General features: G+C 35.0%; 3 protein-coding genes across 6 annotated transcripts in view; 1 reads left to right on the top strand and 2 right to left on the bottom strand.

Moving 5' to 3' along the window:
• myh11a (myosin, heavy chain 11a, smooth muscle) overlaps positions 1-4,182 on the bottom strand; it is a 34,177-nt gene extending 29,995 nt beyond the window's left edge. For all 4 annotated transcript variants that reach the window (XR_001632920.1, XM_016473367.1, XM_016473368.1 and 1 more), the window contains exon 1: positions 4,086-4,182. The gene's annotated coding sequence lies outside the window, so the exon portion shown is untranslated. The remainder of the gene's footprint in view (positions 1-4,085) is intronic.
• A 4,852-nt stretch (positions 4,183-9,034) lies between these two features.
• On the bottom strand, positions 9,035-12,080 carry cep20 (centrosomal protein 20). Its single transcript, XM_016473427.1, has 5 exons — positions 11,982-12,080; positions 11,567-11,764; positions 11,343-11,427; positions 9,456-9,592; positions 9,035-9,327 (listed from the first exon to the last, which is right to left on the bottom strand). The coding sequence occupies exons 1-4, from the start codon at positions 12,007-12,009 to the stop codon at positions 9,463-9,465; spliced, it is 441 nt and encodes a 146-aa protein (XP_016328913.1). The 5' UTR covers positions 12,010-12,080; the 3' UTR covers positions 9,035-9,327; positions 9,456-9,462.
• Positions 12,081-13,015: 935 nt separating this feature from the next.
• Positions 13,016-16,744, top strand: part of ube2g2 (ubiquitin-conjugating enzyme E2G 2 (UBC7 homolog, yeast)) — a 9,838-nt gene continuing 6,109 nt past the window's right edge. Inside the window, exons 1-4 of the mRNA XM_016473426.1 lie at positions 13,016-13,179; positions 13,542-13,577; positions 13,738-13,783; positions 16,218-16,336. Coding sequence (XP_016328912.1) covers positions 13,137-13,179; positions 13,542-13,577; positions 13,738-13,783; positions 16,218-16,336 — 244 coding nt within the window. The 5' untranslated portion in view covers positions 13,016-13,136. The remainder of the gene's footprint in view (positions 13,180-13,541; positions 13,578-13,737; positions 13,784-16,217; positions 16,337-16,744) is intronic.

Genomic DNA, 16,744 nt, shown 5'->3' with positions numbered 1-16,744 from the left:
GAGAATGAAAGTTACGCCTTCTTTCTTTGCGTGAACATTTGGGCGGCGTTATGCAAATCTTCCCACATCGTGACGTGGACATGTGGGGGGGTGTTAGAACGAGCCGTTTTAGGTAGGCGTGGTTGACTCTTAACTTTTATAAAGAATATCTCTTTGGATTTGAGACTTTAGTCTTTGCAACTTTACAGATCTTCTTTTTGCACCAAGAGCTTGTATCACTTCAAAGAGAAAGGAAAAATTTAAATCGCATCATATGACCCATTTAAAAAAATATTATTTTTGTCTTTTTACTGTTCTTCTCTCTTTCTCATTATTTCTCTAAATCCATTTAAACCCTTTACTTACTTAATTCCTTTAAAAAAGTCCATTACCATTGGGGTCTTAAAAAACACACACACACATACACACACACACATTGGGGTCTCCCACAATGTTCAAGGCCTATCAATGCAATATGCAACATCATCCAACATCATCATTCATGGATGAATTTTGGTTCTGGTTGGAATTCACTAACACTACAGTGTAGCTTTTGCAGAGTTCGCCAATCAATCCAAAATGTTCCTTAACAAACATTGCAGAGGTCACGGGGGCACCACTATTATCACCTATTTAGATGAAAGGGTAAGAAAAATATAAAATAATGTTATCAGTATTGATTAAACAACCACTCAGTCTGGCCAAAAGCTGTACGTAACATCCCGATGGGCTAAACATATATAATTATGTGATAATCTCCACAGCAAATGCTGTTTTTCTTGTTTCTTTTGGAGCTCAGCTGTGGTCCCGTGCTGTGATGACCATATAAGGCTGCCTTCAAGTCAGTGGACGCTCTGTCGACCTAAACAGCAGAAGCAAGTGAACTCCCAAACAAAGCCCTTATAGGGAATAGTATGCCTCCAGCCAGACTCGCAGTTTACTCCAAAATGATAACATCAGGCAGGGAAAGTCAGAGGATGGAGAGGGTCTTATTTTCCTGCCACTTTCCCCCACCCTTCCCTTCCTCTGGAGGGCTGATATAGGGAAGTTTACACAAGTATTTTCAAGTACAGTAGAGTTGGCAAACAGCAGGTGCAGCTTCATGCAGCCACTGAGCTTTAAAAGTAATTTGGGGAAGCAATTCCAAAGCTACGCCTTAGATATGAACCAATTTCCTCTGACATTTATAACTATCCATTGTTTGTACATTCACATTGTATGGTCTAATGGCTCAGCCAAAACAGGAAAATATTTTTTCCACCTACTCAAGTTCATTTTTAAAAAATAAACTGCAACATTTTATTCTAAATTATCAAATTTTACCTAGCAGGCAGGACAGTCAGCTTCTTAGTGACAACCAGCACCAAAGTAATACTCTTTTACCTCAAGCAAAAAGTTGCATACTATCTGAAACCAAAGTGTTACACTTGCTCATGCGACAATGGAGAATAACTAAAACTTCTTGTTGTTTTCTGCCTTAATATCTCATCTTTTGTGTTTCTTCAGAGTCTGTGTTGTAGAAAGAAGACTAGACGAATTTAACGTGCTGACACATTCTGAAAGTATAAAATATTGGGCATTTCTTAGACGGGAATCTGTAAATGCTTTTTTTTTTTTTTTTTTTTTTTTACCAACGTTAGGAATCTGCATTATTTTGTCCAAATGACGACAAAATCGTGACAAAATCGCCTGTCAAAAACACAACGGATGGAAAATGGTAATTTAAATGGCCTATAATCGTTTGGGGGCGAGACAAACAAACAAAGTTTTTCTATGATAAGCTGATTTAATGAAATGAGGGAATTTCCTGTGTCCTGTACACAGATTCACAGCATGTTCTTTGGGAAGTCCTTTCATTTCAGCACTTGAAGATCATTGAGCTTTCACCGAGGTTTTTATGGATCAGCAGTTTCACTCCAAACGTACTGTCCAAAATCCAACCTAAAAAGTTGAGGCTATGTTTTATTTCAAAGAAATTCTGCTTTTTTAACATGACAGAAGTAAAAGGTAGCACGAATGAGCCTTGGCCTGTGTTCAAGTGGGCCTAAAGCCCAGAAGATCATGTGACCATGTGTTGTGCGGATGGATTTTTGTGACCTCTGGTCCTGTGAAAGGTTTTCTCCTCTCTTCTCTACTCCTCCTCATCCTTTTCTCATTCCAACCATATGGTTTACTTTTTCTCATGAGCAGCTGTGTCATTTCAGTTTCTTCTATTAACAGTTTTATTTAGATGGACCTTCATACAAGGTCAGCAGCTCAAGCTTTAAAGCTGTTGCAATGACAATATATACTGAATATAATGCTTCCTAGATCAGTCTCATTAAACATCATTTTGCCATTAATGACCAAAACATGTTGAATCCATGATAAGACTGGATTAAACGGTTAGACATTAGTCCAGCTACTGATTTTAAGAAATAAAGAAGAGTTCCATCAGGAGTCTGTCAGGTGATGCAGAATTGTTAAATCATTAGAGGAACAATCAGGTAAGCAGCCTAAAGATAGACCACAAGTGTGCTAAAGTCAAAAACACGGATAAACTAATTCACTACTGAAGCTCCAAGGTAAAAACTGGTAAAAACTTGCTAAGTCTACTAATATTACCAATAAAACTGTTAAACTTCCTTTTTCTGCCAAGCCTGATTAAACCTAACTTTGGCCTCATGCACACACCTTTTACCTTCACTAGGAAAGATATTCTGAAAAAGCTGTCAGAAATTTCTCCAAAGTATTAAAATAGTTAGATTTACACAGCTAATTCACATATAAATGAAAATTCAGTTATTATTTATTCACTTGCATGCAGTTCTAAACCCAGTTTGTTTTTCTGTGGAACACAAAAGTTTAATTTCAGCCACACAAAGATCTTGCATTGTAAAATTGGGAAAATGAGTTGTATGGGCCACATTTATAATATTGTATGTATGGTGCTTTTGCATTCTTTTTAAAGCTTGGCACTTTATTAAAAAGTTGCCAGGTTATTCTCTATTAAACTGCACAGGAAAGAAAAGGTCAAAAAGGTTTAGAAGGGCATGAGGTTCAGTTTTTCAGCTGTATGACTGCAGAATATGTCTTAAGAATGTTCATGCTACTGATCAAGTATAAATGGATAAATGACAACATACTATGTACTGAACTGAATGACTAGCCTACTTCCCCTACATTTTACTTCGTCTTGATATATTTTTTTCTAGACTTTCTCACACTATTGTCTATGCTTAGTTGTCTGTGCATGTCATCACTACAATAGGAAATGAGAGGACATTCAGTTGACACTGTCTGCTGTTCACCACAACGTTCAGCAGAAACGGCATTTGACAACCATATTTGGAGAACAGGAAACTCTTTGGCTTGTCAGGCTCACTGCTTCTCTCATTTTACGCACTTTCTCAACCATTTCCTATGACAGACTTTGCTGAAGTCAAGCTTTTGCTTGAAAGGGCAGATGAAAAGACATGCTTTCTATCTTAACATCTCTTGAGATACTCTATTATGATGTTTTGACTAGAAGGTTAGAGATGCCTGATTTGTTGAAAGTCTTTGCTCTGTGCAACAAAGTTATAATTTAATTCTGTTAATTAAAAAAATAATAATTCTGTCAGTTTACTCATCCTCGTGCTGTTCCAAACTCATAGAAGTTCTTTCTCCAGTGGAGCACAGATGACAGAATGACAGTCACCATTCACTTTTACTGCATGGAAAACAGATGCAATGAAAGCGAATGGTGACTGAAGTCACTAACATCCTGACATTCATGTCTTTTTATGTTTCACATAAGAAATATAAACATTTGGAATAACATGAGGGTGAATAGGCTAAATGTTTACAGAATTTCCATATCCCTTTTTGCGAAATATCACTTTAATGGCAACATAAAATAACTGTCCAAATCTTTCAAAGCAAATTAATGTTGACAGCTTCAGGTTTTAATATTCAGTGAAAGATCAGTTTTCCTCACACAGCTCTACACTCAAGCAATTTTTTGCAAACGTGACGCTGAATAATCAACTTTTTTTGCGATTTACATAACTGAAAGCCTCCGTGAGCCCACAACTAGAACAGTAATACTTAAAATAATTATAATAATAATATGGAGGTATACTCACAAGGCTGACGAAAACTTGCCGCGATTCGGAAAGTTAGGTTTTGGAGAGTCCCGTGACAGCGAGGTACTCCAAATACGAACAGTCCAAATTAGACAGAAAAGCCTGAGAACATCATTTAAACGGAGATGCGGATCAGTAGGCGGGGCCGAACAGTCGATCTGCGATGTGATTGGTCAGCGAGTTTTGACAGTTCAGGTGAACAGTCTCCTCGCGAGCATCCTTTTAAATGTTCTGTTTCAACACAATGTGTGAAACACTTAAATGTTGCAAGAATACAACTAATTACAGCGAGTGCTGCGTTCTCAGACAGAAGACAGTTATGATAAAAGTGGAAAATTAAAGTGAACAGGAATTCATTACTGCACAGTTCCTCTCATATTTTATAATTGTTAGTTTTTGCTTAAAGAGTCAGTTGACAGTAGCCACGGCTTGCTTTGGCTAATTTCATATCTAGCATTTTATTTTTCCTTATTGCACAATTAAGCATGTCTAATATATCCGGGGAGGGGGGATGCACACAGGTGATTTTTTTTTCTGTTTTTTTTTTTTCTTTTTCACACCGAGTGTAATATTTCAAACATGCTCTTCATACTGTTGGAAAAAAAATTGGGAAAAAATTATTACATACAAAGTTTTTTTATTGTAGGAAATGACATGATTACTGAGGAAATTGATTTAACATGGTTTAAATCATATTTATACAATATTTTGAAATGATTTATGATTATTCCACTTCTTATTTACATGATCATAGTTTTAAATATGCAGTCATTCATGTTTTTATGATGGATTTTCAGACCGTTTTAGTAGCAGAACACAAACATTTGTCGCAGAATCTGGAATATGGAAAAATGTCAGATTTAGAGGGACAGTTCAACCAAAAATGAAAATTCTGACATTATTTTTGCATGCCCATGTCATTCCAAAACTGTGCAAGTTATTTCTTGCGTGAAACACAGAAGGAGATGTTTCGCAGTATGTTCACACTGCTCTCTTCCATACAGTGAAAGTGAACGGGGACTAGGAATATCAAGGAATACACAAGGAATCCTTAACATGCAGAACAGAGGAAAGAAACAGAAAGAGCCAAAGCGAGCAAAGGGAGATCCCCTAGACTACATGCCATACACTACATCTGGATGAGGCGAATCCCCTGAGATCCTTTTTGGGAGCCTTATCGTTACGCACATCACATTCCGTCCCCTCCATTCCCACAACAGGCTCCTGCTATCTAATGGAACTTCCTATATAAGGACAACCTCCGATTGCATCCCATAAATCAAGTCTGTGATGTTTCCAGGGAACAGGACCGTAGCTGGTATGTTCTGAGGCCTTGCTGCGGTCCAAAAGAGAGATGGGGAGAAAACAAAGCCTGCAAGGAAAGAAGCGCCTCTGTCACTGGTCAGCATCAAGCTCTCCTGGATGTGCGAAAGGGAAGGAAGGGAGGTAGAGAGTGTCTTGGAGACGGATGGAGGATGGGGGTGTATAGTGAGAGTGAAAGTGAGAGGTTGCGAGAGAGAGGCAGAGATGCACGGCTCTACCGGGTCTCTGTTGTGCCATATAAGGACAATGGGGTCTGCCTGGAATCTCGGCTGTATTCTGTGTTTAGAAGGGAACACCGAAAGACTTGGACCGAGTGACTAAATATGGTGCAACAGCAGTGTCATTGTTAAGACATATAGGCATTAATTGGGATATCTTTCGACTGTTTACTCACCAACAATAAACTTCGAAATAGCTGCAGACTTTCATTCCGGCAAAGACTAACACCAATTAAGGAATGTGAGGTATTGCACCTGCACATGCTGTATGGTGCTGTAGAAATAGCAACATAAATGTTTGTTTAATAGTTTGCTACTTCGTACTATAGAGAATTTTGTAGTTTGTATAGTCAGAGACACTAATACTGAACACAGTTGACAGGCTATATCAAATCTTGTCTGAACTTGTGATCATAATAAAAAAGATGATGTTATATTTTTTACTAAAATGTCTTGCAAATAAGCAGTGCACCTTTTTATCATCATGCACTCTAAAAGTGTTTATAATATTACATAAAAACAGTAAAAGCCTGTTAATTGGTAACTGTAAATTACCTTATACACTGTAAAAAAATCAAAGATGTAAATAATGATACAAGAAAATAGAATTTCAGTCTTTCTACTTCAAAATTTGTGAAATAATGAAAAGTGATAACTGTTTTAATTCCTACACCAATTTCTGTCAGTTTATACAGCGAAGAACTGTAAATGGCTTAACATCACATTATATGCAATTTTACACAATTCTGTCAAATTTATGGTTTTTGCAAGTGAAACCTATTCACAGAAGTTCCTGCATGACATCACATATGATTATATTTTACATAACTTTTTAAGGACATATTGTTTATAGTGTGCACTGCAGTACAACTTTTTAGTTTATCAAAATAAAATTGATGGCATCATTTAACCTCAGGTAATTTCTTTGACAACAAAAGAAGATATTTTGATATATGCACAAGCTGCTTTTTTCTGTACAACGAAAGTGATTAAATGACAAAACTGTACCATAAAAATAGTCCATGTGACTTGAAATGAAAGTCTTATGGACTTTTTCTTTTTTGTACACCATTGACTTTCAATGCACAGAACAATTCAGTGACAATAGTCTGGTAAACGTCCCTTTTTAGTTCTGGGTGAACAGTTCTTTATATTCAGTAAGTGAAAAACAATAAAATGTAGGAAAGGAATTATAATACTCCTATTATAATACCTGAGTTTGGCTTCAAAGCAAAGTCCTATGTCTGAATACTTAGTTGTACTCTTAGCGGAAGAGCAGTATCTCAGGAATTAGTCCTGACAGTGTGTCTGAAGGAGAACGGAAGGAGGGAATGGGAAATATGTGCTAGATTAAAGCTGAGTGAAGCACAGGCTGTTCGTGGGGGGATAGTCTCCTGAGACTCATCCAAAAACTCATTTGTAGTGTACTGAAGCCGTTCAGAGTAACTGGAGCATTAAGATTTGCCTACATTAGTAAGAGAACATCATCACCTTACTAGACAAAATCTCACTACAAGGTGCATATATATGAATCCACTTACAGTGTCACAAGCACAGCAATTTTGCTGTGGCTTTACTTAGTCATGGACATTCAAAAACAGGAAATTACATGTATACTGAGTTAAAACATTACTAAAGAAGAACAAAGTGTTTCTTATCTATAATTTATCTATGTGCACATTCAGTTCTCATAAAAATCCTGAGTAAATGCATAAGTACACACTATTTTAGAGGGTCATATGCGACCCTGGACCACAAAACCAGTCATAAGGGTCCATTTTTTTGAAATTGAGATGTATACATCATCTCAACTCTGAATAAATAAGCTTTCCATTGATGTAAGGTTTGTTAGGATAGGACAATATTTGGCCGAGATACAACTATTTGAAAATCTGGAATCTGAGAGTGCAAAAAAAAATAAAAATACTGAGAAAATCGCCTTTAAGGTTGTCCAAATAATCAAAAATTAAGTTTTGATATATTTACAGTAGGAAATTTACAAAATATCTTTATGGAACATGATCTTTACTTAATGTCCCAATGATTTTTGGCATACAAGAAAAATCATTAATTTTGACCCATACAATGTATTTTTGGCTATTGCTACAAATATACCCCAGCGACTTAAGACTGGTTTTGTGGTCCAGGGTCACATATGTGTTTGGATATATTTGTCCTCAGTGGACATGGTTCCAGCTTAGCAGAAGGAGAGCAAGCAAATATTTGTCTGCTCATATTTATTCAAATTGTTTCACATGTTCTATCTGTTGATGATAAACTTTTACTAAAAGAAAATATTTCCCGACAATGCTCTGGGAAAACTTCAACATCAACCTTTCAACAAACTGCTTTATTACCATTGATCTGTGATCATATTGAGTGCGAAAAGCTAAACAAATCAAATGAAGTATTGAGTGAGTATGAAGTGACTTACCTTTTGAGGAAAATTAGGAAATTTGAAGAACTTGGCAATGGATGAGGTTTACAGTGTTTGTGAGCTTTGCTGCTTTAAGGTGAAAGAAAACCAAACATATAATGACACAACTGAGACTCTAAATGAGAAGCACTTAAGAAATTAAAGAAAGAATGATTATAACATGTCATATTCTTCTGTATGAAGTATGAATTCATTAGACAGTTCGAAGTTTGAAGTGAGAACAGCTTAAGTAAGAAACAGTAGCTCAAATGTCATTTCTAGACAGGCTGGCTTTGGCAAGATGATAAGAAAGTGAAGGATGAAAACCAATCAAAAGAAAGAATGTTCCAAATTCAAAGTTCAAGGACCAGAAAGACTCATTTTAGAAGCTAGCCAACAATCCAGGCTTGTTTTGGAAATTGTGCCATTTAAAATGAACAATCAAAGCACTTATCTTAAAATATGCTTAAAGGAACACTCCACTATTTGCACACCATGGGTGCAGCAGGCGCAATGATATTACGCAGTACCTGAAAATTTTCCGTCGGTCTTAGTACACGATGTAACTACAGAAGAGTCAAGTTTTAAATAGGAAAAATATAGAAACTCTTTGGTCATTTTTGAGCGAGATGCTAACGGTCTAATCAGATTCAATTATCTATGCTAAGCTATAGCTAAAAGTGCTACCGCCAGACCCGGAGATTGGCTGAATGGGTTCGAAAACGGGAAAACTCAACTGTTTAACTCTAGGGGAGTTGGAAAATGAGCCTATTTTCAAAAATAGTGGAGTGTTCCTTTAACGTTTTCAATTCAGACTGCATAAATTACCACAATTTGCATGCTTCATCATTGTTGACATTAGTTAAAAATAGAACAAAAACAATAAAAAATAGGTGTACAAAAAAACAAGGCTGCTGTTATTTTACAGCAAAAGTAAATTTAATATTGCATATAACAGCTTTTAAAAGAAGATGATACAAACATCAGATTCAAAATCAGTTAACTGGATGTCAAATTTAATTTAATATATGAGGAATACGAATATATTGCAAAATGCTGCATTGTTTGTACAGCTGAGAAGCAAAACTGAACAATCACAATGGTTTTATTCATAAAACTATTACTAAAAGTACAAAAACCAACATTAAAAAGTCAAAAATATAATACATTCAACATCTACAACCGGAGTAAGCTGGACAGAATATTTTGGCCTCTTTAATGGCAAATTATTTTAATTGTGATCATATGACTTCCTCTTGTGTGTTGGTTCCTGATGACTGCGGAGCTGGAAACAACAGAAACAGCTGAATGGGATGCAACGTTTCTCAGGCTTATGAAACTAAAAATTACACTTGTTAATCTTCACATTAAATCAATATGTGAAAACAAAGTCAAACTCAAGCCCTCTCTTACCTCAGTTTTATGACTCTGCATTACGATGGCCACGAGGTTCTTGTGAAGGCACTGTTGCTGAGCCTCTTAGGAAGAGTTTTCCTTTGTGCTCTTCCTTACTGCTAAGGAAATGATGGAGCAATCCATAAAACAATGGCCTAAAACAGCAAGACAGAGCAATACAAAAAGCATAAAGGAATGGTTAACCAAAAGCCCCATGTCAAAAGAGCTTCTTGGACATTCTTCCAAATATCTCTTTTTATGTTTGACGATTAAAAAATGGTCAAAGCTGAGTAAACGATGATTGTTTTTTTTGGTTGAACTGTTCTTTTAATATGCAATGAACAGAGGTTTAGAATAGATAATGCAATGAGCAAGAAACTCATTCATGTAGTAGTTACATCTATACTCGACTACTGGAGTAGTGTTTTGGCCGACTTACCAAAGAGCTCTATCTAACACTTACAATGAGTTACGAATGCAGCAGAAAGAACGCTTCTTTGTACTAGACCGAGGAATCACATTCAGCACTTAAATCACTTCACTGTCTACTTGTGTCTCACAGAATGGATTTAAGACCCTTTTATTACATTTTTAATGTCTTTATGGTATTGCATCAACATTCCTTGCTGGTTGTAGTTAAAATGAGGCTGAAAGTAACAAGTCAGCTCTAAATCACTTATGGACCCAAGCTGTATATCTCTCAGCCAGACAGCCTACGTGCAGTTGACTCAAATTAACACTTGAAGAAAGTATCACACTAATAGCACTCTTGTTTAGTAGTGCTTTTCCGTAATTGAATTTTCTTCTTTCCAGTTACTTTTTATGCATTTTATTTTCTTATTCGTTTTTAATTTCTATTTAATCTCTATTTTTTCTTCTTCCCTATGCATGTGTGTGTTTGTTTGTTTGTTTATGTCACAGCTGAACAATTTTTAAATCCTTCTAATTCATTTGACTTGCCAACATTTTTACTGGCCCCACCACCAAATATTAGATACTTTTTTTTTTGCAGGATTTTTAAAAATAAAATAAAATTTACATGAAAAATAAAATAAAATAATACAAATATTAAAATAACAACAAATAGTTTATACTGTTACATTTATAACATTACTCTTTTACAGCTATACAACACTTGAAAAATCTATCATATTGAAAAATGATAGTAATCATTGCTAAATATGAAATTATGTAATATTTACATTTAAAATGTTATGCATGTATTATTTGAATTACACATATTATATTCATAATATAATATAATAATAATAATATGTGACCCTGGACCACAAATCCAGTCATAAGTAGCACAGGTATATTTGTAGCAATAGCCAACATGGTATGGGTCAAAATTATTGATTTTTCTTTTATGCCAAAAATCATTAGGATATTAAGTAAAGATCATGTTCCATGAAGATATTTTGTAAATTTCCTACCGTAATTCTAGAAAACTTAATTTTTGATTAGTAATATGCATTGCTAAGAACTTCCTTTGGACAACTTTAAAGACGATTTTCTCAATATTTTGATTTTTTTGCACCCTCAGATTCCAGATTTTCAAATAGTTGTATCTCGGCCCAATATTGTCCTATCATAACAAACCATACATTAATGGAAAGCTTATTTATTCAGCTTTCAGATGATGTATAAATCTCAATTTCAAAAAAACTGACCCTTATGACTGGGTTTGTGGTCCAGGGTCACATATAATACAATACAATATAATATAATTGTTAGTATATTTGATATAGTATATTAGGTTAAGTGTTAGTTCCCTCACAGTGACCCTGGACCATATTTATTGTTGTGCCTTGTACATAAATGTTCAGTGTCTTCTATTATGCACTTTGTACACACTTTTTAAAAAGGTGCTCTATAAAAGTTTTACTTACAAATCATACTTACACTGCTTTGGCACTTGAATCTTCTGTGACATTGAGCTCACTGGCCACGAACTCCCGATCTAGGGGAACTTCAGGCTGACCTGATTCTGAGATACATTGTTTTTTTTTTAAACAATTTAACCTTCAAAAGTTTGTTTTTAGAATGTGTGTTCAGTTGTGAGGTGTAATCGAGAAATAAACTGAGTGACCGTGCGTATGGTCCTCCTGCAGGGCTCATCTGCTCACCTGCGGTCAGCACCGAGGCGGTGTATTGATACTGGTTGAACTGCAGGTATTCTCGGATCAGTTCATTGATCAGCAGGTTCTCGTGGGACAGCGGCGGCCGCGGCGTGCTCTCATCGTCCAGCGCGCTGAACACCTCCGCCCGGATCCTCGCCTTCAGCTGCCCCAGGACCCCACGGGCCTCCAGCGTCTCTCGCAAAGCTAAAAGCCAGAGACAGAAAGTGAGTTGAGCTAACTTGCACAGCTATAGCCTACACAACTGTGGAGAGATTTGAGGGTTAACGTTACGTTTAAACATCTAACAACATTAATAACAAACCTTATGACTGAAGATTTGTTATTAAACAAACACGCAAAATAATCATAACGTTGGCGCAACGATATGATGCATTATGACAGTTTATGAGTATTAGCTCACCGCTTTTCAACTCTGTGACGGTTGCCATTGAAACAGAATCGCACTTCTTCTCAGACGCTTCCGCTAGAGGTCACTGTGGCTCTTTCTGCGTATATAGTTGGGCTAAAGCCAATCCACTCTAGTACGAAACCAAGTGCAAGTGCACGTCTATTTATTTTTATTTAACATTACAAAAATAATGTTGAACTTAAAAAACCCTGTATTAAACGCTTTCAAATAGCATACATAAAGATTCAATTCAAACAGCATACATAAAGAGAGAAAAGAGAAATAGAAATAAATAAATAAATATTTTAAAAAGGAATACAAAACTATTAAATTATTACAAATGATAAATATGAAATGCAGTTAACATATATGTATTCAATATATATTGTGCAAATAATTTAGAGCGTATTAGGGCATCCCTTTTTCAGCTGCTTTAAAGAATGAACTATAATAATAATAACTGATTTTTTTAAAGCGAAATAAACTGAACAATAATAATGTTGAATTAAAAAAATATATTAAACTCCTTTAAATAATAAACAGGCATTATAACTGTTAAACACAAACACAATGAATTCAAGCAGCATAGCCTACATAAAGAGAGAAAAGTGAAATAAATAAATATATACATATTTTAAAAATAATAAGAATGAATTAGCTACTAAATACAGTAAGTACACATGTTGAATATGAAATAAACTCTTTATTAATATTAAATAAATATATTTAATCAATACACACACAAGCACAAATTCAAACAGCATACATAATGAGAGAAAAGGGAAACGGAAGTAAATAAATAAATACATATTTTAAAAATGAATACAAAATTACTACATTATTACAAATGAGAAATATTTTATACAGTTAACGTATATTTATTCAATATATATATTGCACAAGTAATTCAGAGAGTTTTAGGGCGTTCCCTTTTTCAGCTGCTTTAAGTATTGAAATATCAGTTTGAGTGAAAAGGAAAAACGGGGGAAAAAACAAATGGCCACGTGACGTCATGAGGATTGCGGAAGTAAAGGTCGAGTGGAAAATCTCCTGCACGCGAAATTCTTTGCTCGCTTTTGTCCCGGAAGAACAAGATTTCTCATCGTGTCAGTTGTCGTCACCCTTCGTGCCAAAACAACTTCTTTCTAGACCAGCCCAGGCTGTAAAATGGCTGGAACAGCTTTAAAAAGACTCATGGCTGAATACAAACGTAAGTCATGTCACTGATAACACTAATGTAGCGCAGTGCTGGTGCTTGTGAAGGGTGTTTTGGTAGCAACAGTTTGACAGCTGGAGATACTTCCAGAACTTCACCAACATATGCTGACAGCATGCATCATTAAAATAGGTCCAGTTAATAAATGAACAGTAACCTCCTTAAGTAACCTCAAACACACTGAAACTGACCGTGTAACTCCTAATTCACGTTCATACTTCATTTCTCTACCCGCGTACTGTACTCTAGGGCTGCCACTGCAGGAAAGTATGTGATGCTTGTCTTTTCTTATATATGTTTCCTGTTGAACATAATTATATGGATACAGTTAGCTCAACGCATTTCTTTCTTTCCAGAACTAACCCTCAACCCTCCAGAGGGGATTGTAGCAGGTAAGAATTAGGGCACTTACTGAACTGCTCCATTGTCCTGCTTTTGCAGTAGATTCTTAATCAAATTTGTACTTAAACCATTTTTATCTGTATAATAGATTAACAGATTTATTTTTATAATAAGATAATGAATTAATGAGACTCGTTTCTTTCCCTACAGGGCCTTTAAATGAAGAAAATTTCTTTGAATGGGAGGCTCTGATTATGTAAGTATTATCCATGGACTGTAAAGAAGATTTTGTTTAGTGTTTTATTCTCTTTGATTGATTCCGATTTCCGCCACAAGATTTAATAAATGAATGAATGAATAAATAAGGTAAATGTGACTTTTTATCTCACGATTGAGATTTTTTTTCTTGCAAAAAATCTGAATTCTGAGTTTACATCTCACAATTCGAACTTTTTTTTCTTCTGTGAATTCAGTTTTCATTGCACAATTCTGTTTTTTGTTTTATTTATTTATTTATTTTTGATTTGTTTCAGCCGCAGATTAAAAAAAATCACAATTCAGATTTTTCCTCAGAATTGCACGTTTATATCTGACAATTCTGAATTTATGTCTCACAATTCTGACTTTTTTAGGTAATTGTGACGTTTTGTGTCTCACAATTTTGAATTTATATCTTCAGTTCTGAGGTTGTGTCTCACAATTCTGACTTTTTCCTCAAAATTCTGAGTTTGCATCTTGCTGTTCTGTTTTTTTTTTTATCCGCTAAGGACTTTGACTTCATTCAGAGTTATTTTGAGTTTATATTTCAGTTCTCAGAATTATGATATATAACGTCAGAATTGCAACAAAAAAGTCAGTGAGAGATATAAAGTCTAAATAAGGTAATTGCAACTTTTTATTATTATTATTTTTTTTTTTTTGTATGTGGGGGAAACAAGCTTCCATAAAATAGAGCTCAATGTGGGTGAGAAAATGTTTCTTGATGTTAAAATTATTCAGATCAAGCAGCTTTTCTCTGCCATGTCTGGTGTGACCCAGCAGAGAGGGTAATAATAAAACATTTATTATTATTATTATTGTTATTATTATTATTATTATTATTATTATAATTATTATTCAGTTTAGTTTATCTGTGTACAGATTGGACACAGATAATAACATGTTAAAGAAATAAAAAATAATATACTAAAATGGACACAGATAATAACATGTTATACTAAATAATATACTAAAAATAAAAATGATACTATAAAATACATTTGAACTATTTCTGAGTAAAATATGAGTAGTCCCAAATGCTGACGTGATGCTGTGGGGTTGCTAGGGTGTTCTAGGTTATGTACTGTCCCGTATGTAAAGAGCCCACTCAAGGTTGTTGTGATATTTAGTGAGATTTTCTTATTTTGTTGTCTGCCAGGGGAAAATGTCCTGTTATTTAGGCAAGTAATAGCACTTGAGTGGTTTCAGAGTTTCTTGCATTTTCCCTTTATATTTATATATATATATATATCTGCAAATTCAATTGTGAAATGACACCATAATGAACAATTATAACTGATATAAGTCACAATATTATCTGTAAAGACACGAAACCTGTATATTATGCTATCCTATACATATGAATACAACACCCTTTTTAATTAAAAAAAATACTTATTTTTTACAGGGGAATTTTTAATGTCAGTTTTTACAGTTCTGGAATTCGTTTTTGCCTGGAGCCTCTTTTCATTCATAGCATGCACAGCTGTTCATTCACTAGCATTTGTCCAGAGAGGGGACATTAAGTGATGATAACTGATTTTGATTTTGGATAAGACTGTCCTCCGGTAAACCAAACTGGTGGTTTGATCAGTGGTTTTGCCCGATAAGTTTTTAAGTGAAACCAAGTGCCAAGCAAAATAAGAAACCGTGTCCCTAGCAACCCCCTGACAGCTGTTCCACAGATACGGAAGTGTGTTCGTTTGATGCGCTGCTCATCGTGATTACCGATCAATATCTGCCCATAGAAACAGTGTTTGATTGACAGCTGGATATGGTAAGTCAACAGAAAGAGATTTGCATGTTAAATGGGCCTTTGAAAATGATTCCATGAAGTTCTGCCACTGCTGTCAGTGGTGGATGAATTTCTGTGATTTATGACTTTGTGTGATTTTTATGATTAAGATGAAGTGTACAGGGGGGGTTTTTGAGTTTTAGTTGTTACGCTGAAGGCGGTAAATGGTTTAACTTGCCTCATATATCAGTGGTTCTCATAAATAGCAAAAGATATGCAGTTAGACTGAAGTTTGTGTATAATCAAGGTATATACTTTGAGCAGAAGTTATTTACATGTCTGAGAAAATTCCTCTGCAAGCCCCATGTGGGTTCATCTAATTCCTGATGCTAAAGATTTTATTATATTCTGAAAAACCGATTGGAGTGAATCATGATATAAGTCTTTAATGTGCTTTAAAAATGTTGTAATACAGCTCTGCTAAATGCTTAGGATTTGTGGGTAATACAGCAATAGCTTATCCAGACATCCACTAATTGCCCCGTCTTAGGGGGATTGTGGGTCACTACTGAAATGCTTCATTACTTTGTTTCTTTATTTGCTCTTTGTTGCAGCACAGAGATTCATAACAATGCATAAAATGATTTACCGGTAATATGTTGTATGCTAATGTTTTTGGTATTTTTCCTTGTTTTAGGGGACCGGAGGACACATGTTTTGAGGGCGGTGTGTTCCCTGCCATCCTCAGTTTCCCTTCAGACTACCCTCTCAGCCCTCCCAAGATGAAGTTCACCTGTGACATGTTTCATCCGAACAGTGGGTATCACACACATTCAGCATTCACACAGTGTATGTGAGCTTTAGTGACTTTTTTAATACAGCACATTTCATACACAATGGTCATTCAAAGTGCTTTACATAAAAAATAATAAAAACAATCATTAAAAATAATAGCAATAGCAAAAAATAAATATGCATGAATGTTAGATCACTATGATGTACTTTAATTAATTTGATTTTTAATCAATTTAATTGAATGTTTCTTGATGCAGTTATTTATTGCAAAATATTCCTATTTAGAAATTATTATTATTAATATAGTAATTGGAGAACAGATATTGTTCATAGTACAGTGTTTTCATCAGCCTTTATTTTATGATGTTTTGCTTACAGCATGTATTGATAGTGCCGTTTCACTATATATTTGTAATTTTTATATATATA

Source organism: Sinocyclocheilus anshuiensis, unplaced genomic scaffold, assembly GCF_001515605.1.
Source record: "Sinocyclocheilus anshuiensis isolate Anshui unplaced genomic scaffold, SAMN03320099.WGS_v1.1 scaffold648, whole genome shotgun sequence".
NCBI lineage: Eukaryota > Metazoa > Chordata > Actinopteri > Cypriniformes > Cyprinidae > Sinocyclocheilus > Sinocyclocheilus anshuiensis.
This window is presented reverse-complemented; position numbering and strand designations above follow the sequence as displayed.

Excerpts from the sequence above, each read along its gene's own strand:
- cep20 (XM_016473427.1), bottom strand. The coding sequence starts at position 12,009 with ATGGCAACCGTCACAGAGTTGAAAAGCG. Across the intron at positions 11,765-11,981 it reads CGTCACAGAGTTGAAAAGCG|CTTTGCGAGAGACGCTGGAG; the intron begins GTGAGCTAATAC and ends TCTGGCTTTTAG. Across the intron at positions 11,428-11,566 it reads CGCCTCGGTGCTGACCGCAG|AATCAGGTCAGCCTGAAGTT; the intron begins GTGAGCAGATGA and ends AATGTATCTCAG.